The sequence below is a fragment of the Liolophura sinensis genome, chromosome 4 (assembly GCF_032854445.1).
Source record: "Liolophura sinensis isolate JHLJ2023 chromosome 4, CUHK_Ljap_v2, whole genome shotgun sequence".
NCBI classification, from domain to species: domain Eukaryota; kingdom Metazoa; phylum Mollusca; class Polyplacophora; order Chitonida; family Chitonidae; genus Liolophura; species Liolophura sinensis.
The window spans coordinates 1,208,576-1,232,748 of record NC_088298.1 but is presented as its reverse complement, the minus strand read 5'-3'; the positions used below and the strand labels follow the sequence as shown (position 1 = coordinate 1,232,748).

The 24,173-nt window shown below is 37.9% G+C and overlaps 1 protein-coding gene across 2 annotated transcripts in view; it reads left to right on the top strand.

Moving 5' to 3' along the window:
• LOC135464659 (myosin-IIIb-like) overlaps positions 1-21,448 on the top strand; it is a 70,463-nt gene extending 49,015 nt beyond the window's left edge. Inside the window, exons 25-39 of one of the 2 annotated variants that reach the window (XM_064742144.1) lie at positions 1,643-1,761; positions 2,876-3,025; positions 3,739-3,850; positions 5,117-5,279; positions 5,617-5,697; positions 6,157-6,318; positions 6,800-6,972; positions 7,344-7,571; positions 8,312-8,352; positions 8,665-8,736; positions 9,480-9,644; positions 14,344-14,469; positions 16,726-16,917; positions 18,787-19,101; positions 19,945-21,448. In XM_064742144.1, coding sequence (XP_064598214.1) covers positions 1,643-1,761; positions 2,876-3,025; positions 3,739-3,850; positions 5,117-5,279; positions 5,617-5,697; positions 6,157-6,318; positions 6,800-6,972; positions 7,344-7,571; positions 8,312-8,352; positions 8,665-8,736; positions 9,480-9,644; positions 14,344-14,469; positions 16,726-16,917; positions 18,787-19,101; positions 19,945-20,170 — 2,325 coding nt within the window. In that variant the 3' untranslated portion in view covers positions 20,171-21,448. The remainder of the gene's footprint in view (positions 1-1,642; positions 1,762-2,875; positions 3,026-3,738; positions 3,851-5,116; positions 5,280-5,616; positions 5,698-6,156; positions 6,319-6,799; positions 6,973-7,343; positions 7,572-8,311; positions 8,353-8,664; positions 8,737-9,479; positions 9,645-14,343; positions 14,470-16,725; positions 16,918-18,786; positions 19,102-19,944) is intronic. The other variant, XM_064742145.1, reaches the window with a different exon arrangement.
• The last annotated feature ends 2,725 nt before the right edge of the window (positions 21,449-24,173 follow it).

Below are 24,173 nucleotides of genomic sequence, written 5' to 3'. Positions count from 1 at the left end.
CTCGATCCTGAACGTTAAGATGAATTCCAAATGAGCAGAATTTCTAGAACAGTGTTTACTAAGTTTTGTGGTAAAGTTTTAGGTTTCTATTTTCGATAAAGAAATTGCCTTGTAGAATCCCGTTGTTCTGATTATGGAGACTTGTTGTTATTATAAGTTGTACATGCATGTGCTGTTGGTGGTGTAACAATGATATAATGTCAGAAAAGCCAATGTATGACTGGAGTGATGTTATGTATGTACCCAATTCTGTGACAGATTGACAAAACTTCACACAGACTGGGTGGGGTGTTCATACCTGGTGTCATCTGCATGATACTTCTGTCATGGCGGCACAAGTAGACACACTAAATGTGCGAACACCTGATGACAAAAGCTTGAAAAGCTGCATGTACACGTATTCAGTCCGATGACAAATTGACTAAATTTCATCGAGACTGGGTGAGGTGTCGTGTTCGGTGTCTTCATCATGATGCTTCAATGGTGGGGCACTTTGGCAGCAAGGAACTCCTTCCCATAAAAGCTTGAGTACATGCATGTATCATTCTGAAGTTAAAAACGTAGCATGTACATGTGTGTGATGAAACTCAAACATGGTCGACATGGATTTACAAAGAGAAATATCTTTGATTAAATTACATGATGATGTCAGAAGCATGAATGATAGGAGAGAGAAGTGTAAAGGAGTGCTAAAAGTTACCACCCTCAAGTGCTAAGTTACCAGCCTCAAGGTCTACCCCATAGTCCAGGCCCAGACCCCGGGATCATGAAGCAGTCTTAGACTTAAGTCAGAATTTAAAATCACTTTAAAATTGTTATTTCTGATGTAATAAGGTCAAAGTATTGCTTGACCACGTAAATTCTGGTTAAGTTTTTGTAGAACAAATTTCAGCTGAAACAAGGCAAAGGAACAAATTTAATGATTAAGTTTTTGACTAAAGTCTAAGATCACTCCGTGATCCTTGGGGCCTGATATAAATTTTACACATCAAACTTTGGAACTTTGTCCACCTTAAATGGCCCCAATTTGTGTAGCTTTTGTGCTATTTCCTGTTATATATTATGCTTTGTGTTCATGAAACAACAAATTACCCTATATCTTCTAATTTTTAGGACAGATAGTAGTAGTGCTGAGAGCCATGAAAATTACATTTCTCTCCGAGTTTTTGGAAAAGTAAAGATATGAATGTGTTGTTTATTATATGGATTAACCATGTGCGAAAATATAAACTATATAGTCCTGCTGTAATTAAATGTATATTGTCTGAAGAGAGCGGACGAGGTGTGCCAAAAGTTAGAAAAATTAGGGTAGCAAAGACCCTATATTGGCTGAAAAGAGCAGACGAGGTGTGCCAAAAGTTAGAAAAATTAGGGTAGTGAAGACCCTATGTTGGCTGAAAAGAATGGACGAGGTGTCCCAAAAGTTAGAAAAATTAGGGTGGCAAAGATGTTGAATGACACATCATAAATAGTGTGTGCAAACCGGTGGATTTCACACTTGAAAAAATGCTTTAATAAACCTGTGAGACAGTGGGGTGTGGGGGTTATAATTAAAATATATTTTGTGAAAGCATGTGCATGATTTGTAGATACAAATATAGTATGCTGTATTTCCTGAATGTCTTTTTATGACTGCTTGCAGCACCCCAGCTCCTCCAACACATCCGTGTCTAGAGTACAGCAGACTGTGGCCACGTACTTCAGAAACTCACTCATGGATTTACTCTCTAAGATGGTGGCTGGCTCACCACATTTTGTCAGGTATGGCCTGTTATGAAAGAAAACACTAATATCACGTTCATGTCTAGCAAAATAGTTTGTTACATTTTTTTTTTGAAACTGATGTTTTAAACCCATTTTACTTAGTTGGAAAAAATCTAAAAAACTAGATATTTCCTGAACAGTGTTTATGATGCTCTTTCATCTTATTTATACTTCATTTTAGTTGTTGTTGCTTTGTTTTTTTTATGATTGTTTTTTGTCTTTCAGAAGGTGAAATAGTTGTATTGTTCCTATCTTGTGCCATGTTAATTTGTTCTTTACGCGAACAGAAATGTTTGTCACGTTACAATTTTTCTGCCAGGTTGCCTGATCGGTATTCCCCTACCACCTGTGTCCGTTAGTGACAATTAACAGGTGACAATGTGGTCCTGGATGATGTTTGTTGAGAGACCACAATGCCTTTCTTGTGGGAAGGCCTGGCAGCAACCTGTGGATGATCATGGGTTTCCCCCTGGCTCTGTCCAGTTTCTTAATTCTCATCGTAATGCTGTTTGCCACAGTATAACGGTGTAAATACACTAGTCGAATAAATACATAAATACAAATGATTCGTAATCCCTCACCCCCGCTGTTCTTAATGTTTTAGTGGCAGTTAACAGTGCTTGAATTTGTATGGCTGTTCATGTGGATTTACATGAAGTTTGTTAGAGGTCGCTTGCCTTCCGTCAGTAAAGATTTACACCTTGCATGAAGTTTGTTAGAGGTCGCTTGCCTTCCGTCAGTAAAGATTTACACCTTGCATGAAGTTTGTTAGAGGTCGCTTGCCTTCCGTCAGTAAAGATTTACACCTTGAGCTCTCTCTGCAGTTGCAAAGTCGTAGGTTTGCCCTGGTTTCCTCCCATAATAACTCTGCCTGCCATTGTCCTTGAGTACAACATAAAGCACTAATCTGATAAATAAATACATGTAAGTCAGTCAACTGTACAGTCATACTTGAGGTTACGGCGTTGAAAGTGGATCCCTCCCACCATAATGCTGGCTGCTGTTGTATAAGTGAAATATTCCTGAGTACAGCATGAAACATAGATCAAATAAATAAGTAAATAAAATCAGGTCCAATATAAAATACAGATGATGATGCCTTGTGTTTCAGATGCATCAAGCCGAATGATGACAAAGAACCTGGACACTTTAACCCTGAGAAAGTCACCACTCAGCTGAGGTACACCGGCGTCTTGGAGACGACGAAGATCCGCCGACAGGGCTACTCTCACAGGATCGTCTTCTCAGAGTTCTTGAGCAGGTTTGCGGAAGCTCTTTGTTATAGTTTCATTAGTTCACCAGTTCAATAAATTTCAGTTTGTAGACTTGCCCACATGTGTCAGTTTGTGTAATGCACTGGTCATCCATTAATATGTCGTGTAAATCTGATTGTCACACGTGGGAATGTTTTTCATTAATTTATCAAAGGCCGGTGGATTTACCCTGACGCTCCTAATTCCCCCCCCCACCCCCCCCACCCACCCCACCCCCCAACCCCCCCCCCCACCCCCCAACCCCCCCCCCCCCCCCCCCCCCCGGCACCGGCATCGTATCAATGAGTAATTCTCGTATGGCTTTAGATTTAAGTATTTATTTGATTATTGTTTTACGCCGTACTCAAGAATATTGCACATATACAACGGCGACCAGCATTATGGTGTGAGGAAAACCAGGCAGAGCCCGGGGAAAACACACAACCATCCACAGGTTGCTGGCAGACCTTCCCACATATGACCAGAGAGAAAGCCAGCATGAGCTGAACTTGAACTCAGAGCGACCGCATTGGTGAGAGGTTCCTGGGTCATTGTGCCGTGCTAGCGCGCTAACCAACTGAGCCACAAAAGCCCCCATAAAGCTTTAGACAGCAATGAAATAAAAAATATTTACTTGATATAGCAACAATTTGGATTAGAGAACACATTTTTTAAAGCACCTTGGCATGTGTGACTTTCTAATTAACTTTTTTTGAACCAGGTATTATTTTCTGGGATTTGGATTTGAACCTGTGCCGGACATCTCAGCAGAAAACTGCCGTATTCTTCTGGAGAAGTTGGGCCTGGAAAACTGGCAGCTTGGCAGGACAAAGGTATGGTTATTTTGTAGCTGTGCTTATGACTGCCAAAACTTTGTCAGATTATAACAATATTAAGCCCCCTATTGCTACCAGAGGGAGTTACACCTATAGGGTTGGCCCATGTTCCGCCGACAGTCCGTGCATTGCGACGCCATGTTCAGCGTACCATTTTAAGACATATATTCAGTTGCTGGAGGTTGATGTAATGACATCAGACGTACACTGTAGTCCATGTATTTTTTGCGCGATGTTCTCTGTAAATGTTTTGAACTTTTTTACCGATTTTGAACATAACACGTGCACAGACAAGGCTGATATTTCATGAAAGGTAATTATTTGGGCTATTTGAAAGTAACAGCATAAATTGGACTGGAATTGCGCTCACAGATTTCTTTTTACCAGTAACAAAAATCTCAGGTTTTGATTTTCACTTTGTGTTGTGTTTACAAAACTTTGATTTTATGCAAAATTTAGGGTACATATGTACATATATACCTGGGGCCGACATCACACGTCTTCATGCGTATATTTAGGGTACATATGTCTGCGCTTGTCTTATAATTAACAATTTTTGTGCTCATAAAAAGTAATAAACCATAGGATCGACAGTTATGAAATTGGGGATACAATTTAGAGGACTTGAGACTAAAGGGATAAACATTAACATGCTTAGCTTTGTGCACGTCAGCGGTTTGAATTTTGTAAATTGTAGGCCTTTTGTGAGGTACAGATATGACTCATTACATATACATTTTCAGTAGAGGTTTTTTAAGCATATATAAGCATGCAGGCTGACACACGACACAAAAAGTCAAATATTCATGTGTAATTTTGTGTCCAACATGAGACAGTGATAAATTTACTGATAGCCAAACAACTCGAGTCCGTTTCCAAATTCTGAAACACTGCCACAGTTGTATAGAGTGGTTATGTACAGCGTGGTGGACTTCACAGAAAGCAGTGTGTTGCGTACATGTATGCATATTTTTGTGGGCACATAACTCTGCCATCAATGCCTCTGAATGGCTTGTTCTTTAATAATTAGTGAAGTAATTTATGTTACAACAAAATTGTAATGTATTCTAGACACCTGGTACAAATTTGAATCCCCTGTCCTCAGAGGACAGTGCGTATGGGTGGCAGAGCTAAACAGTAAGGGGCCCAAAAACAGTAAGCTGTTAAAAGCTGTTAAAATTCTTCAGCGTATCCTCTGGCCATGGTGGGTGTTGTGTTGATGTTTAGGATCCGGCTGTACTGTATTTCACTATCTGTTGACAGGTTTTCCTTAAGTATTATCACATAGAGGAACTGACCCGCAGGTATGAAGAATACCTGAAGAAGGTTGTCTTGGCGCAAGCCGTTGCACGGAAGTGGATAGCCATGCGGCGTTACGACCAGCTGAGATGGAAAAGAGAAAAGAGTTCTGTGATTGTGCAGAAATGTGAGTGAGCAGTTATGTCCCCTTATTAAGCTTCTGCGTTAGTTGTCTCTTTGTTTTTCAAATGATGTACTAATATGTGTTTTGTTATAATTTTAAAGAATTATTGCTCTGTATTGAATTATTATTTTGCCATAAAAAGAGTATTTCACCTGCAAATACAAGTCTGATCATCCAAATAAACCACAAAACATTTAGGTATCAAAAGTACTCAAAGAATCAGGCAAGAAGTAACTGTGTCGAGGATAAAATGGGTGGTGATTAAAATGCTTCATATTGGGTGCTGGATAAGAATACATATGTGATTTGTAAAGAATTAATCTGTGTTTATGCCCTACAGGTGTTCGTGGTTGGCTGGTCCGCAAGGCTTACGCCCCAGTGTTAGCCCAAAGGCAACAAGCAGCATTGCAGATTCAAAAGAGTAGGCCCACGTTAAGTTTGAAAATACTGAATACTGTAATTCTTCAACTTTTCACATGTTTGCAAGATGTTTATTCGGTAATATTTGGAAGTATTATTCTGTGTAGACTAATAAAATTATACTTTTTGTGAAGCCTTGACCAATCCAGTGTAGTATTGTCTCCAAAATCAAATTAAGAATACACACAAATTGCACTTAGAGTGGCTCTTCCATATGGGAAAAAGGCTGAGGAACTAGTGTAGGAATTTGTATACTGTTAAACCATTCTTCTTTGAAATATTCTAATGTTGAAAAAGATTTGTTTACTTACTTTTGAATTTGATATACTTGATTTGTTGCTGTGAAAATTCCTGTTTTGCTAATTTCAGAATAGCTTTTGTTAGTTTGAAAATTCTTGTTTTGTTAGTGTACAAATTTTTTGCTTTTAAAAAAGTACTCCTGTTATTTCTGACTTGTCAGCTTTCCGTGGACACCAGGCAAGGAAAACCTACAAACCTGTGATAGAAAAGAGACATCAGGCAGCTGTGAAGATACAGTCTGTGGTCAGAGGTCACCGCACACGACAGGAGCTCAAACAGAAGCGGATTGAGGAGGAGAAAGTGGCCATGTTACTTCAGGAAGGTGAGCTGTAGAGAAAAACAAAGATGGAACCAGCTTTATACAGCAGTATGAATTTCTTTTGCTAGCAGAGTTACACAGAGTTACACAGCTTTCCCTAATATCGTCTGATATTTCTCCATAAATATTTGCCATCTCCAGTGTTATACATGTAGCAAAAAACTACATAAAATAAATTCATTTCCACATTTTTCTTTGTCTTCATAATAGCAATTAGCATATTACTTTTACTTCAGCAAGCAGGCTGCACATATTTCTAATAACACTATTGTTAGGCCTTCTGAATGGTTTCATTTGTACGGTTGTTTGCAGATCCAACTAGAAGTCTGACATTTTGTGGAAACAGATTTCATCAGAAAGACTATCATAAATATTGCCACAGGTCTCTAACAACATTAGGACTGCCTAATTAGGATTTGTTTTACCGTGTAAGTTCTCAACCTTGTCTTGAATTACATACCTTTGTTCTTCATGTTTTTGGTAGCATTCAGAAAAAAGACGGCCAAACAGAGACAGTTGACTGAGCAGCGCCATCGGTCCCGCGCAGCTACGATCATTCAGACATATTTCCGAATGTATAAATGTCAGAAGCTGTATCAGCAGCTACTCAAGTACAAGTCACAGAAAGAACTGCAGCTGATATACTTTGGCCAACAGGTAATAACAGGAGTTGTCCCTACATCATCTGTGATTCTCGATTGCCATTGGCTGATCAGGAAGGCTGAAATGTTGACATATAACAATTTTCAGTGAAATTTATGCACTGAAATTTTTATTTTGATTTTGCTGAAAAATCTACATTGGTTGGATTGGCCATTTTCAGGTCTTTCCAAAAATTATAATTTTATCAGTCTACACAGAGAAATACCCTCAAAATTTGCTTAAATAAACACCTTGCAGCGATCTTAAAATTTTGAAGAATTCCAGTAGTGTTTTTCCCATACATTTTAATACACTCTGCATATTAAATAAATCCTTTTCTGTAGTCTCTCTTTTCTTTTTTCTTTTTTTTGTTATTTTTGATAAAGGTTGAGAAGTATAATCATGATATATATGAAGTCATGGTGAGAAACAGTGCTCCGGTTCAACCCGACTTCAAAACCTCTCCGTCTAAATCAATGTCACGGCGCCGCGCGGAACAACAACAACAACAGCAGCCTAAACCTGACGTGGACGAGGCTAGATTAACCCAGATGAAGAAAATGAGTGAGATCAAAACTCTCCTGCCAGAAGCAGAGGCAGCCTACTATGATGGAGTGAGGCTTAGTGTTTTTTATAGGGAGAAGTTAAACTCAGGGTTGGGTTATTCCAAAGACCTGAAAATTGGTACTCGTTGCTGCCGTGCTGGGCACTCAGCACTGAAAGGGAAACAGGACTGTTTGAAACTGTGTCTGTATAATGTGACTGGCTGGGGTGTCATGTGTGGTGTCTTCAACATGATATTTCAGTACAGCAGCACTTTGGTGGCGTGAATTCACGGTGCCACAAGAAGACACAGTATATGTACACTCCTAATGACTTGTGACTGAAGATTGCTAAATACGATGTAAAACCCCAAGCATACATAAAAGATATTTTTTGTGGTAACATAATGGACTAACATTTAAGGTTTGTCATGTCAGCTGTTTGTCAGAAATGTTTTTAAGCAGAAAACGTGCATATATATTTATACAAGTATATCAGGTTTCAAATTCGCCTAAAATTCCATTAAAGACAATACTGTAGCCAGCATCTAGCTTGCTTATAGCTTGCTTGTAGTGCAATGTAGATTCAGTGGAATATAAAGGGTAAAAGCCTGGTGTTCTACTTGGTTTTGCATCTGTTTTCTCCTCAGTGATTCTTTCACTGCGTAACTATGGCTGTGTCATCAGGAATTCATGGGTATTTTTCTTTAATATCTCTCAGTGTGGTTTGAATATTGTATGCATGACAAGCGCTCATATTTCATGTGGTTTTAATGACATATTTGAAATGGAATTTTTTCATTTTGTTTCAGCTTATGGCTAGGAATGTAGAATGGACAACAGAAAATCCTCCGTGAGTAATTTTATTCACTCTTTAATTCTTCCAGTGATCAACATAATTGGCATGGTGTTTATTTACCTTCACTGAGTGGCATTAAGGAAAGTATATACCCCTTGAGTGCGAATTTGCCGCTCCCAAACTTTACATTACAACCCTGCAAACATTTCTAAATGTTATCTGGAAATCTTTAACAACAAGATGTAAAAAAAAAAGTAAAAGCTATGCCTCAACCATTTATTCTTTTAATACTTGATAGCAATGCAGTTTGTCAGTCCCTTGGGTTCAAAGTACAAGCATTGTAAGGCAACTTTTCTGTGATTTCAGGAAATTAAAAGATGTGATGGATGACAAAGACAAGAAGTATTACGATGAAATAGTCCTGCAATCAAAAGAAAGGTAAAATATAGATTGTTTTCTACCCTTTATTGCATTTACTTTTAACTGCATATTTTACACTTATTAATGTAGACAATTTTTGGGCTTGGTCACTTCAGAATTTTCCCTAACTCTCCATTTAATCACTTTTAATAGAATATGTATTTTAGTGCTTTAAATACATGCAATGATGTTTTGTCACTCTTTAAAGGAATAGATGTAAAAAGGAAGCCGTTCGAGCATTAATCTGTCAGTTGTAAAATATAACACAGAACCAAGCATCCATCTGTCTGCTGTGAGGGCCTCATAATGCTCAATAGATGTTATCCAGGATTTCTTGTGTAGAATATTCAGAAAATATAACTGTATTATATTGATGTCAGCAGAATAGTTTTTCTCCAAATTTATTTAAACTATACAAGATGGCAAGATTTAGTTTAATTTAGTGTAATTCGTTTGTGTCAACAGTTTATTTGTGAGAAGATGTTGTCATACTTCATTTATTTGCATGAGTAAATGACTTATGTTATTTAAACAAAAAAAACAAAAAATGGCTAAGGTGTGTGGCTAATAAAACAAACTCTCGAGCCTTGTTTTGTGGGTGTCAAGAAGTCTCCACAGCTAATGAAAATGTTTGTATAGGTTTTGTCATTGATTTCATTGGGTGTTGGATCAAGGCTCATGAATATTCTCATTGTAATTACTTCTAAGCCCATTCATTGGTTCATGTCTTTGAAAATATGGTGGATCTTCACTTTTCATAGGCCAGTTGAATTCACTTTGCAACATGTACAAGGAACAGCGCCCTCTGGTGCCGGGTTAAGGATGAAATCAGAGGGAGATAAGCCCATAATACCCCAGTTGGTTTTGGAGGAGGAACAAGACAGAAGCCTTTTAGCTAAATCTGCAGCCCAGGCTATTCTGGCAAAGTTAGTTTTGTCTCGCTATGCGTCTCGTGACATCCATGGAATGAAGTGCACGTTGTATCAGCCTGTTCTTATTGTTGTCTGTCATTGATTCCTCCACTTCTCGGCCTTGTCAGTCTCCATTGTAATTGGACGATGAAGTCATGTTATGGGTGGAAGGTCTTGCTGCATATGTACATGTATGAAGTCTAAACTAACATAAAAAACCAGTATTATATGTTTAGCTACATTTGTCTACGCCTAATCGTGGCTCAAAATATTTTAGTCCTTATCTTTTGGAATAACTCTCCATTTATTTATATTTATATACAAATGTTAGGTACATTTTTCTACGAAAGATGGTAGCTCGAAATTTCCAGTATTTTCAAGTTGGTTCATGGCTATCCAGTTTATGCTGGGGTCAAAATGTTCCATATTTTGAGCTCTTCAAAACTGATGACCTTAACAAAATGTGAAGCCATGGAACACAATGTAAAGGTGTCAAATGTTTTACATTCTGTTTACATCAAGGTAAAGCAGCATGGAAGTGGATAAAATATATAAACAATGAATGATTTACGAGTCTAAAATGAGGAATGTTTGCTAGATACAAAGTCATCTTTGTGATGGCCTAAGCTCTATTTAAGGTCATCATTTTTATCATTGAGCTCATAAAAATGAGTGAACGACCAAACTTTTTGACCTCTGTTGTTGCAAGAAAAAACAATGTCTTGATGAGTTTCATTATTTACATTGCCATGGTTACACTTTACATTCAGCAGGAACCTGGGAAAGTAATTCCAAAAGTTGAGGGAATCTATCTAGTAACTGTCATAAATGATGATGGAAATAATAAATATGCTGAGAAATATTGACTGATTTGAGTGTAGACATTTTAGAAATATAGACATGTAACATTGGTTTTGCTAGGGATGGGGATGTGTCCTGATTGGAGATGGAATCATTAGCTGATCACAGCATGTTGTTGTAGGAGGTGGAATGCAATGCTGTCTTTTCAGAGGTGGTGATGGAATGCCTGTTTTTCATGAACTCAGTCATTTGTTTTTACAGGTGTTCAGTAGCAGTTCAGCTTTCTTTTCAGCGCATGAAACTAACCATTCACATTTGCCTGTTATGACATGTACTACTGTGGAAAAAGTGCTTTACATGTGGATATAGAGGTCATATAAATAATGCTTGCAATCTGGCTAGAGGTCATACAAGTAATGCTTGCTATCTGGCTAGGGGTCATACAAATAATGCTTGCAATCTGGCTAGAGGTCATAGAAATAATGCTTGCAATCTGGCTAAAGGTCATAGAAATAATGCTTGCAATCTGGCATGTGGAACAAGATTTATGGTCATTCAATGAAGCACAGGCTGTGGTGAAAAAAGTGGCCCCTAATGTCCTTTATTGCAGAAGAACGATACAAGAGCCTCCCACTAATGTGGTAGCTAAGAGTTCAAGTCCAGCTCATGCTGGCTGCCTCTCTGGTTGTGCACCGGGAGATCTGCCATCCACCTGTGGATTTTAGTGGGGTTTCCCATGGGCAATAGTGCCCGTTTCCTCCAAACTAGCTGGCTGCTGTCATATAAGTAAAATATTGTTGAATGCGGCATAAAACACCAATCAAATAGGTAAATAAATAAATAAATATAATTCAGAAGATTTGTATGAACTTAATACCTAGAACAGATATAATTATCAGGAGTGTGTGCGGTTACAATTGTTGTTTGACCATGAATGATTGAAGGGATATGGAAGAAAGAAAATTAAAAATGCCTGATGGTTAATAGGTAAGGTACATGTAGGGTCATGACTTTGATATTTCCAAATAATCGTGTCGTTTATCTTCATGTGTAATTTTCTACCATGTTGTATCTGGCATGAAGTTTGTGTATCTCTACCTGAAGTGTCGCTGAAGGTAGTCAAGGTGGTTTTGTGCAGTCATGTGTCATGTAGGCATCATGGGTGCATGTGTATGGTTTATTACATATGTGTTTTCCCAGTTAACATTTAATCCTGCTAATATGCAGTACTATGTGGAAATGAAATTAGGATCAATTTTAGAAATACGTGTCGAACAAATACATGTGGATTCTAGAAACACAGATCATCAAAATGACACCAGATGTGCAGCTTGAACAAATCTTGGAAAGGGTAGATTTTCTACGGTTTTAGATATACATGTTATTTAGTGGTGTATCAGTGAGGGACTGCTGACAGTGAGAAAGATACCATTGCTCAGGTGCACAGTCTGCAACATATGCAGCTGTAGCCGTTTTAGGGCCCTTTGTGGCCAAGGTGGTTAGCGTGCCAGCAAGACACAATGACGCAGCAGCCTCTCACCAATGCAGGCACTCTGAGTTCAAGTCCAGCTCATGGTGGCTTTTTATCTGGCCGTTTATGGGAAATGGGAAGGCCTGTCAGCAACCTGAGGATGGTCATGGGTTTCCCCCACCTTATTGCTGGCCGCCATCGTGAATGTGAAATATTCTTAATTAGGGTGTAAAACATCAATTAAATCAATTAACCAAATGTAGCCATTTTGTGGTCGGCATGGTTTTGGTTTTATGTTGCAGTGTAACATATAAGTATACTAAGTAGAACTTGTGCTTTCCCCATCCGAAAGCCTCACAGTATCAAATAATATCTTCCCGAGTTTCTGTATTTTACCTAGATGTAATATTTAGGATTGACAAGTGACACAGTTGACTTCATTCTCATCAATTCATCTATCTCATAGTACCCTGAAAATTGTCCTTATTTTAATATACTGACATCACCAATTTTTCTTGGAGACAAATTTCCTGTGAATCCGTGTTCTCATTTTTTTTTTTTTTTTTTTTTTTTGTCCTTTCTTCTCATTTATGTTCTTGACTGCTTCTAAGTTCTACAAGTGCTTTGGTAGTTCAAGTAGACATGAAGTTATAGTTTTATGTATTTTAGTGTGGCACAGTAGCAGGCACAGCTTAAATTATGGTATAGTTTTATGTATTTTAGTGTGGCACAGTAGCACGCACAGCTTAAATTATGGTATAGTTTTATGTATTTTAGTGTGGCACAGTAGCACGCACAGCTTAAATTATGGTTTGTATGAGAGCCTGTTCTTGTTGACTGCAAGAATCTCCCTTTCACTTGTAGATTAGTTTGCGCTTTTTCTTGTGCTGCACTTACCTACTTATGTTCTGTTTTCATCGGCAGTCGACATTCACAAATAAGATAGACACCAAAAAACTTCACCAATGTATATATAATAGATTTGTTTCTTAGATTGAATTGAATACACTCTGCTTAGCGTTTTAATTGGAGAGAGCTGATTGGCTGCTAACCAGTGCGATGACATTATGGAATTCAGATCTGTAAGCTACCAGTAGCTATCCGCCACGAGAGTATATCCTTTGTAGCAGTGACAGTGATATTGGCATATGTTCACATGTGACCGGTGAAATTACAGTGATCCTGATGAAGAACAGTGGATACACTGTGATCCTGATGAAGAACAGTGGATACACGGTGATCCTGATGAAGAACAGTGGATACACTGTGACCCTGATGAAGAACAGTGGATACACTGTGATCATGATGAAGAACGGTGGATACACGGTGATCCTGATGAAGAACAGTGGATACACTGTGATCATGATGAAGAACGGTGGATACACTGTGATCATGATGAAGAACAGTGGATACACTGTGATCATGATGAAGAACGGTGGATACACTGTGATTATGATGAAGAACAGTGGATACACTGTGACCTTGATGAAGAACAGTGGATACACTGTGACCCTGATGAAGAACAGTGGATACACTGTGATCATGATGAAGAACAGTGGATACACTGTGACCCTGATGAAGAACAGTGGATACACTGTGATCATGATGAAGAACAGTGGATACACTGTGACCCTGATGAAGAACAGTGGATACACTGTGATCATGATGAAGAACAGTGGATACACTGTGATCATGATGAAGAACAGTGGATACACTGTGATCCTGATGAAGAACAGTGGATACACTGTGATCCTGATGAACAACAATGGATACACTGTGATCCTGATGAACAACAATGAACACACTGTGATCCTTTTTTGAACATATGAGGGCTTTATACCTGCACAGCTGTGCATGCATATTGGTTTTACTGTATGAACAAATTATCTACAGAGTTTAACACTCCTGCGAATGTCAGTGCCTTCTAGCTGTTCGACATGCATGAGCTTTGTTCTGTCTAGCACTTTGTTTTGGCAAGCACTTCTAGATTTATCCTTGTGACAAGAAGACATCTTGTAATGCATTCACTTATTTATGAACATGTATTTAATTGATTGCCCTGATTTTTTTTTGCTGTAAAAGTTTGCCATTTCTAGACATTTTTGTTATGTAAGTTATAAAGCTATTATTTCTCCTTATATATCTTATTTACCATGCATCCCATTATTATGGTAGTTTCTGTTTGAAGCATAGTTTAGTTTTCACAGTATCAAAGCCTGATTCTTTGAAAATTTCTGGGTTTTTTTAGTGATGAGAACTTATGGTACACCAAATGTCTTCTTGTGTGTGGTGATCCAAGTATCCCCCCCCCCCCATCCAACCTCCCCCCCCAAAATCCTTAGTTTTAAATGGTGTCAGAAAATATATTTTTCTAGTTTTTGGGGAATTGGTATTGTTCACATTGTTTTCTTATTGACTGTTTGTGATTTTTTCTCAATGTAGCAAACCCCAGGATGCCAGAGGGTTGTACCTTCCCATCATGCCCAAGAGCGAAAGTTTCTCGAATCTGCCATGGGATGCACCGCTGGAATCTGCGCGCCAGCAGACACTAGGAAACGCCGAACAAGGGTAAGCACATGTAGTTATAAATTTACTACTCTTGCATAAATTTAGAGATTTTAGTCCTTTCATATTTCCTTAATTGTTTTTAGAATTTGCTTTTATTTCACCTTTATTTGTTAGACATGTTTTGTGGTTTCAATAATTCCTATCTCTTAGATGTTTTCTCAGTAAAGTCTTTTTCCCCTTTTTTTTTTTTTTCAAAGGAGAATTTAAGATTCAAACGCATTGAATTGTTCACAGGTCTTCTAGTATAGAAAGAGAAGCACACCTTCAAAATGTGAAAAAAAAGAAAAAAACTGCTTTATATCTTACATCAGCAAAGTGACATGCAAATTTTAAGTTTAAGCAACATAGTAGTAGATTAGCTACATCACGAAAGGAAAAAAATTTATAGACAAACATCTGAAACTGTTCATCCCCAGTCGGCAGAATTTAGTAATAAAAAGCTGTTGTAAAATGTTTTGAAAGGAAGCATTATGTAACTGACACTCTTTATTATGTAAAAATCAATGTCCTTGTGTTGATCTTTAAAGTGAAAAAATCACAATAATCAGACATGATGTTAAGATCAAGCCAAGGTGTCTCCATCTGTGTGTTAGGAAATTTTTTATATGTTCATATTTCTACAGTATTTAAAACAAAATTTTTACCGTTGGACAAAAACTTTTTGGTAATGTTTTCCATTTTCATTTATTATTTGATTTTTTTTTTTTTACGTTTTCTATGGATTAGTTTTCCTGTTTTTTTGTTCAGTTTCTTTGTTTGAAATTTTTGTTTTTTTCAAAATTTTTTTTCAAAGGTATGAGCAGATACCTGTAGCACATCAGCGCTCGTTTTGTTTCTCTCAAGAGAATATCTATGCTACTTTGCCTACTATCAAAGAAGAGGCTCAGAAAAAAACATTAATAGACGGTTTGTTTGATTTTGTAATTGCTGTACAGTTTGGCCATCGTCGTCATTGTTCCATACTCTTATCTGCTTCTATTCTGTGTCCTGCTACATTGTTTTCACGCATTTACTAATTGTTCATGTAAATGTAGTAATTTGTTTTTTCATGGTGGTAATAAAAATGAGTTTTTCTAAAGATTCCAATTTTGCTTAGGTTTTTTGTTTCTTATTTGTGCTATTATTATTATAGGTATCAAAAGCAGATTATGTTTGTGTCTCATTACGATGAGTAAATGTAATTTGTCTGTTGAAGATCAAACTTCCCTTTTGTCCAACTCTTATTAGAGTCAGATGTCACGTACACCTGCCTGCTACGTAGCCTACATGGAAGCTTTGTCTGTTGAAGATCAAACTTCCCTTTTGTCCAACCCTTATTAGAGCCAGATGTCACGTACACCTGCCTGCTGCGTAGCCTACATGGAACCTTTGTCTGTTGAAGATCAAACTTCCCTTTTGTCCAACTCGTATTAGAGTCAGATGTCACGTACACCTGCCTGCTACGTAGCCTACATGGAACCTTTGTCTGTTGAAGATCAAACTTCCCTTTTGTCCAACCCTTATAAGGGTCAGATGTCACGTACACCTGCCTGCTACGTAGCCTACATGGAACCTTTGTCTGTTTAAGATCAAACTTCCCTTTTGTCCAACCCTTATTAGAGTCAGATGTCACGTACACCTGCCTGCTACGTAGCCCACATGGAACCTTTTTCTGTTGAAGATCAGACTTCCCTTTTGTCCAACTCTTATTAGAGTCAGATGTCACGTACACGTACCTGCTACGTAGCCTACATGGAACCTTTGTCTGTTGAAGATCAAACTTCCCTTTTGTCCAACCCTTATTAGAGTCAGATGTCACGTACACGTGCCTGCTACGTAGCCTACATGGAACCTTTGTCTGTTGAAGATCAAACTTCCCTTTTGTCCAACCCTTATTAGAGTCAGATGTCACGTACACGTGCCTGCTACGTAGCCTACAGGGAACCTAGTGTCTTGGGATACTGCACCATAGTCTTCCCTACCCATAAAAATGACCTATTTTGTAAACGTGAAAAACTCAGTTTTTGCGTTTACGTCCCATCTGAGTTTATATTAAATTGTCATTTTGTATTCAGCTCTTTGTTATTGTTTGTATATGTGTATATATCATGGAGTTGTTATTGTGAACTATATTTATACATCTATACACTGATTGTGCCTGCTTTGTCTCAAAATGTGAAATGTCTTAGCTGCGTACATACTGAATCTAGAGACATGAAACTGAAAATGAAAGTAAAAACCATTGCAAATCATTGCATGCCATTTTAAATTTCACAGCGAATCAAGTGAGTCAAGGTCAAGGTCAAAGGGGAAATCAAAGAGCCGTCGTCACGTGGAGCGCATCGAGAACAGTTGTCAAACGGATGAAAAAATAACCCTCCTTTATTTACCTCCCCTTCAAAAGCTTCCTCCAAAATTTGTTAGTCAAGTGCCAGTGACCTCCCCTGCTCTAAAGGATCAACGAACTGAGTTAGTAAAACAAAATAACAAACTTGATTCGGGTTCTTTACCTGGAGGTGGATGGGAAAGTTTTGAATATTTTATTAATGTAACTAACAACTCATATGTGGCTTTTTTTCTGAAAGTATACACTTTTATACTCGGTGGAAGGGAAAAAAAAGAAAAGTCTTTAATATTATGTAGAGATACTGACTAACTGTTCAATATTTTGGCCAAAGTCGATCATAAATCACACTATCTATAGGTTGAACTAAACTTGTCACTTGTTGCTCTCTCTCTCTCTCTCTCTCTCTCTGACTAGTTCGGGTTTTGTTTGATTTTTCAGTTTTATTTTAATTGCTTGAAAGTCCTTTTCTGATGTTTAGGAGCATTATTGATGGAAGTTAAATCCAATTACTTAGGTTAGTCAGGTTTATCTATCTGGGAAGAGCTTGAGGGGTTCAAATTTTCCTACAAAATGGAGACTCAGGTTCAAGCTGAGCAAGCCTTAAGGCGGGAAAGCTTTCCCAGTTAATCCCAACAATCCAGAAGACCCTCTGCTTAACAAGTATTCTGTATTCATGGAGGATTTCTTTGACCTGACTAATTATGACAGTTGTTTTGGTCATTGCTAACTTTATATGTTCCATTCTCGTTTTTCTCCAAATCTCTGGTTTTCTGTAGTCTCTCCTTTATCTACTTTAATTATTCAATGTTATTGCATATGTGTATTTATTTTAACCGGTGCTTCAACCTTTTCACATGTACTTATTTACTGTTGAACCATTGTATGCAATTTACGTCTCAGCTGCCAAAAAAACATTTAGGAGGCAATGCCTGAATAACATGGCCCAACAGTATGTAAGGAAAAGGCGGCTGAGGTAGTTAGAGCGCCAGCACGGTGTCATGACCCAAGAGCCTCTCACTAGTGCGGTCGCTCTGAGTTCAAGTACAGCTGATGCTGGCTTCCTCTCCGACCGTACGTGGGAAGATTTACCAGCAACCTGCAGATGGTTGCGGGTTTCCCCATGGCCCTGCCCATTTTCCTCCCACCATAATGCTGGCTGCCGTCGGATAAGTGAAATATTCTTGATTGCGGTATAAAACACCAATCAAGTAAATAAATAAAATAAAATTTTTATTTATGCAACATGTTACATTTGAAGAAGTTGAAGAGTTCTTCTGTTGTATGCTTCTAACATCATCTGTCTTTTAAGGTTTAACCGTTCTACATGTGCTATGAACTAAGACTTTGTATTTTGTCTCATTTGTGCTTTGTTTCATTGCCATTCTTACTTTTCCGTATGATCTTCATATCAAATATTTGAATGGTCTTTGCAATGCTTTACATGTCTATTCTTACTTATTTATTTATTAATTCACTTACTGCATGTATTTCACCTGAAGTTTTAGCCTTTTTTAAGTGGCACATTTTGCTTGATTCTGATTGATTTTTGATTCATCTGAAGAACTGTTGACATCAAAAATATTATTCCCAGGCATTAATGTGCCCTACTGAAAATGCAAATTTACCGGCCAAACTTAGGGTGAAATGCAGTGTTTATTGCTGTGTTCAGTTTTTGTACTTTTGATTTCAAATATGTTACGCTTTGGATTTGTCCACCATGTCAGTAAAACCATGAAAGTTGATACAGTTCTTCCAAGGTATTGAATTATGAAGTAATTTAAATATTTGCAGAACATTTGACTGACGTGGTAATTTAAAAGCTGTTCTGTTGAATTTGTGTTGTGTTTTCATCTGTATTTATCTACATGTTTCAAGAAGTATTCTTTTATGTTGAAACAAAAATTCAAAACATTCAGTTTTATCTGTAATAAATACACAAAAATTACTAAAAATTAGTAATTTCATTTTTTACTACTGTTTTTTTTTGCCAGGTCAAGTAATGGAGCCACTGTAGTTCCAGTTAATGGGTATCACAAAATAGAGGAGGATCCGAAAACCGAACGTTCTGAAATGTTAGGGGAACTCGAAATGGAGGATTTAAAGGCGCAGCTTGAGGAAGAGACGGCCCGATCAGTTGTGGCACTTTGGCAGAGGAGAACGAAAGGGAAGAAAGACAACAGTTTTAGACATCAGCCACAGGATAGTGTCTCTCAAGGGAATTCACTGGACCTGTTTGTTAGCCGTGTGGATGTTGAAAACTCTGACTCTTTGTCACCTGTGTCAGTGCCTGAGGAGGAAAACCAAAGGTAATTCAAGGCCCAGATATATCATTAAGGGGGGGGGGGGTTGTATTGATGTTGATCACTTGTATTGATGTAGATCATTTGTATTGATGTAGATCACTTGTATTGATGTAGATCACTTGTATTGATGTAGATCACTTGTATTGATGTAGATCACTTGTATTGATGTAGATCATTTGTATTGATGTAGATCAATACAACAGAGGCTGTAAACGTAAGAGGACAATGTTAATAAAGGCTTTGTGCACACTGCTCACTTGAGTTCAGTGTTGTGGCATTCAGGTAAATACTAGAATTAGGGGAAATAGCATGGCGGTTCACTGAGGGTAAAACGAAATATTCTGGCTTTCCGTCACTAGGTCTCCTCGATGTGTGGGCCGATTTTCATCTTTGGTCAGGGAAAGTTGTAAATTTCCCTCTTCTGTTGTTTTATGAAGCTTGCATGGTGATTGGTGGCATTAAACTGCGAACAGTTCTCTTTTGTGTGGTGTTGCATGAGGTGTGGTGCAGATCACTTGCCTTCCACCATTATGATGTATATCAGGCAGATGTTGCCGGTAGCTGGTAAAATTCTGGTGTTTTACACCTAAAACCTTGTGCGACATTAAACAACCATCAATTAAGTAAATCAGATGTCCTGAAGTTAACTGATGAAATACTTGAGTGTGACGTAGGAAATCATGCATCAGATCTTGAGTTTTCATTGGTTCATCCCCTTCAACATCTGTTTGTGAGGAGCAGTAAGTTAGAACTTAGTCTTGTTCTCTTGTAATTTCAATGAATATGAAAAAAAAACAAAACAATTAAATCAATCCGCAATTAAATTTTTGTTTTTATCTTTTCTAGCCCTTCTTTCCCGCCAAAGTTTGCCCGCTACCAAGCAGTGCTCAAACCTCAGCTGGTTCAAGACTCTGAAGATGGACAAGCCGTTTTTAATTTCCGTGCTCAGCTGCGCCGAACGAACATTGATTGGTCAAAAACAATTCGTCGAAATCGAGAGCCCTCCCCTGAACAGGTCGATTTTCGACATGTTTTGAAACACAAGACTGGGATACTGATTCCAACAGATTAGTTCATGATCGCCACCTGTATATGTTATTTTGTTGTTGTTGATAAAGATACAAAGTTGGACATTTTTTTACAGTGTAAATAGTAATAACCTGAATATTGTTGTAAATAACAGATGGTCCCCATCTGGAAAATGGTACCCTCCCAGTGTCTCTTCAATCAAGTATGTATGCCAGTATTTAAATTGTCTCTTTATTTGAGGAAAGAGTTTTAAAAACTACAGCTTGTTCTGGTGGGAGTGTTTCAGGTCTGATTTTCAAATAAAATACACTGACTGACTTAAATACAGATAGGTTGGTTATGTTCATATATTGACAGGGATATAAGACATCATGTACATTACGAACGCCTATGTATCGCCTTGCCTTTACTAACATTTACCCCCCAATATGCCCAAAGAGAATCATATTTGGTACATTTACATTGTCATAGCAGTGCATATAGCATTTGTGCTAATGAGATAGGGGCATTGGTGTGTGAGCATCTTTTAGCAATAAGTATTTTTAAATCGGGCTGAAAACATTTATATAAAAAAAAAAAAACATTCTCTCCAAATGTTTCCTTTTCAGGAAACGCCATGATTTTGACCACCTCTCCACTAATAATACAAGAACAAACAATATCTCTATTATACTATGTCTGTAGTACAGTCAAGGCTAATTGAGTTTAAATTTTGACTTGATGCTGAAGCTGAGGTTAACAAAAAAGAAAGGTCCGGATTACATGGAGTTGTGGGGTGAAATTTGTATGTGGAGTTATTATTGAATGAAAATCAAAATAGATAAATTTACATCTGCTGTCGTAATAAAGGTCAATGGCAAATAGTCTTAATCTGTAATAATAGAAAATTGACATGTTGAAAACAAAACTTGGTGGATGCTCAACATCCTGGCAGTTACGTTATTTTATACTACATCTGAGAATGTGTGGAACATGATTTCTATGGAGCTCTTTCAGAGGTGAAAGTTACATTTTTTCTTCTACAATCCTGAGAAGTGTTCATGTGGGCTTCACAACATAGCCATTTATTCTTCAAACATGTATTCACATGAAATAATTCCTTGCCAAAATTCTACCACAAGAGAATGATTTTGAGGTGACCAGTCTGTAGTAAATTGTTTTCATTGTGAAGCTCCCTTTTGCAGATTAAATATGAAATTTATTATTTTAGTGGATGTCAAATTTTGCTCGATTCTGAGAGAAAAAAGTCTTTTGAGCTTTGCTTGGAAGGTAAGATGATATTCTACTGGAAAAAAACTTAATTTTTAACTACAAATGTAACGTTTTAAGACTGAAATGCACTTTTATTGTGCAATTAAGGTATGATTTTCTATATTAGAGATGCCAAGCTTAGCCCTGTGTTTTTAAATATTCTCTAGTTCGCCGCTAAAAATGTGCATCTCTTCCTTTCTCAACGTTTAAAATACTAAGTTTCAGCATCAGTGGTTAGAATTTTGTAACCTTTTGATTGCCAATTTTCAGGCTAAGATTTTGGGCTAATACAGTAGATAGACATCGGCAGAATTGTGTTTCCCCCTATAGAAAAATTGTACATTAAAAACAATCTGATTTTGCAATAAAAACTGATATGTTGGCTCTGTGTCCTGCTTCACCCTGGCAATGTCGGATAAAAAATATACCCCCCCCCCACCCCCGGTCATCATTAAACCTGCAATCTGTAGTATCAGTGTGTTGAGTATTTTAGGCTTTGTCAGTGTTGTATGATACATGTACATGTATTATATCTTACCATATGTCATACAATAACTGTAAGTGTTACTGTAAGTCATACAATAACCGTATTTGTTACCGTAGCTCATACAATAATTGTAATTGTTACTGTAAGTCTTACAATAATTAATTATTTCTCCAGAGTGCTTGATGAGAACAGCCAACCTTATACTCACAGTCAGTTTTACTAGCGTGTATAAATCATATTCAGAAATGTTTCAAATGTTTGCCAAAAGGGTGAATTATAATTATATTTTTAGGGGAATGTTGATAGGATTTTGGAGGATGTTGATCAATTCTTGGGAGAATGTTGATCAGTTTTTTGCATAATGTTGATCAGTTTTTGAGGGGGAACTTTATCAGTTCTTGATGTTGATCAGGTTTTGTGGGGAGGTGTTGATCCGTTTGTGGGAGAGGGTGATCAGCTGGAGGGGGCTGTTGATCAGTTTTGGAGGCCTGTTGATCAGTTGGGCATGTTGATCAGTTTTGGAGGGCTGTTGATCAGTTTTGGAGAGCCGTTGATCAGGTGGGGGGGGCAGTTTAGCCATGACTTTTGTACACGTAGCAATAATCTCCCTCGGCTGTGCCCATGATGCCTGTGGCAGTTCCATGTGACTTTTTGAAGTTTATGGGTTGTGCCCAATCTACATCCACATGTATAATACACATATGGGGCTTACAACTCTACAAGGCTGAACACTATAAATACTGCTTCTTCTTCTTTTTTTTTTTCCAGTTTAGTGAAATTCACCTTTTAAAGAAATTTAGAAAGAGTAATCCAGTTCTGAATATATATATTGGAAAATACAGACAGTTGTGCACCACGTCCTGGTAGGAAGCTCTGCTGTGGCTATCCTCCTACAAAGCAAAATACAGACAGTTGTGCTGCGCATTCTGGTAGGAAGCTCTGCTGTGGCTATCCTCCTGCAAAGCAAAATACAGACAGTTGTGCAGGGCATTCTGGTAGGAAGCTCTGCTGTGGCTATCCTCCTGCAAAGCAAAATACAGACAGTTGTGCAGCGCATTCTGGTAGGAAGCTCTGCTGTGGCTATCCTCCTACAAAGCAAAATACAGACAGTTGTGCAGCGCATTCTGGTAGGAAGGTCTGCTGTGGCTATCCTCCTTCAGAGCAAAATACAGACAGTTGTGCAGCGCATCCTGGTAGGAAGCTCTGCTGTGGCTATCCTCCTGCAGAGCAAAATACAGACAGTTGTGCAGCGCATTCTGGTAGGAAGCTCTGCTGTGGCTATCCTCCTACAAAGCAAAATACAGACAGTTGTGCAGCGCATTCTGGTAGGAAGCTCTGCTGTGGCTATCCTCCTGCAAAGCAAAATACAGACAGTTGTGCACCACATCCTGGTAGGAAGCTCTGCTGTGGCTATCCTCCTGCAGAGCAAAATACAGACAGTTGTGCACCACATCCTGGTAGGAAGCTCTGCTATGGATATCCTCCTGCAAAGCAAAATACAGACAGTTGTGCTGCGCATTCTGATAGGAAGCTCTGCTATGGATATTGTCCTGCAAAGCAAAATACTGCTGTAATAAATTTTACACTGTTCTTCATGGTTTTATTCAGCTGGGTTTTTGGCAGTTTTTACTATATCGGTAGGTCTGTTTTTGATATGGTTAAGGACATTCCAGTGTGTATGTTATTTACAACCTGGACACAGAGTGTCATAGGGATGAATTTATTAAGCATCATTCATGGCCAACACTATTTCAGGCAAAAGCTAATTTGCCACATGAATACTAATACTTTGGACAGGACATGTTTCTGTTCGGTTTGGTCTGATTTATTGTGAAAAATTTAGGATTTTTTTTGGAGGGGTGGGGGTACAAATCTCTGTGGGATATGGCGTATCCGTCTGGTAAGGCGAAATCACGCTTTATATATTATATACTCTTGTTCATGTGTCAGTGCTGTCAGTTCGACTGAAATTGACATTGAGAAGCGTGATTTCTCATTACGCGAACTGTATTGCATTGGGTTTGCTCATCATTCAAAGTTTTCACACTTTTTGCCAAAATACAATTTTGTCAAAGTATCTGTTTGTTGTACCATTGTATTAGATAGTACTTTACATGGTGTATATTTTAATATGGACATGTTTAAAGCATTCCTGAAGCAGCAGACATTGTTGTAAAGTTGCCTTCCCCATGATGGACCTTTTTGATATTTTACCGAGTTGATTTGTCTTTTATTTAGAGTGAAAGCTCTTAATACGAAGTACATATGTATATTCTCAAATCAGTGTGTACACTTCACTTTTATTAGG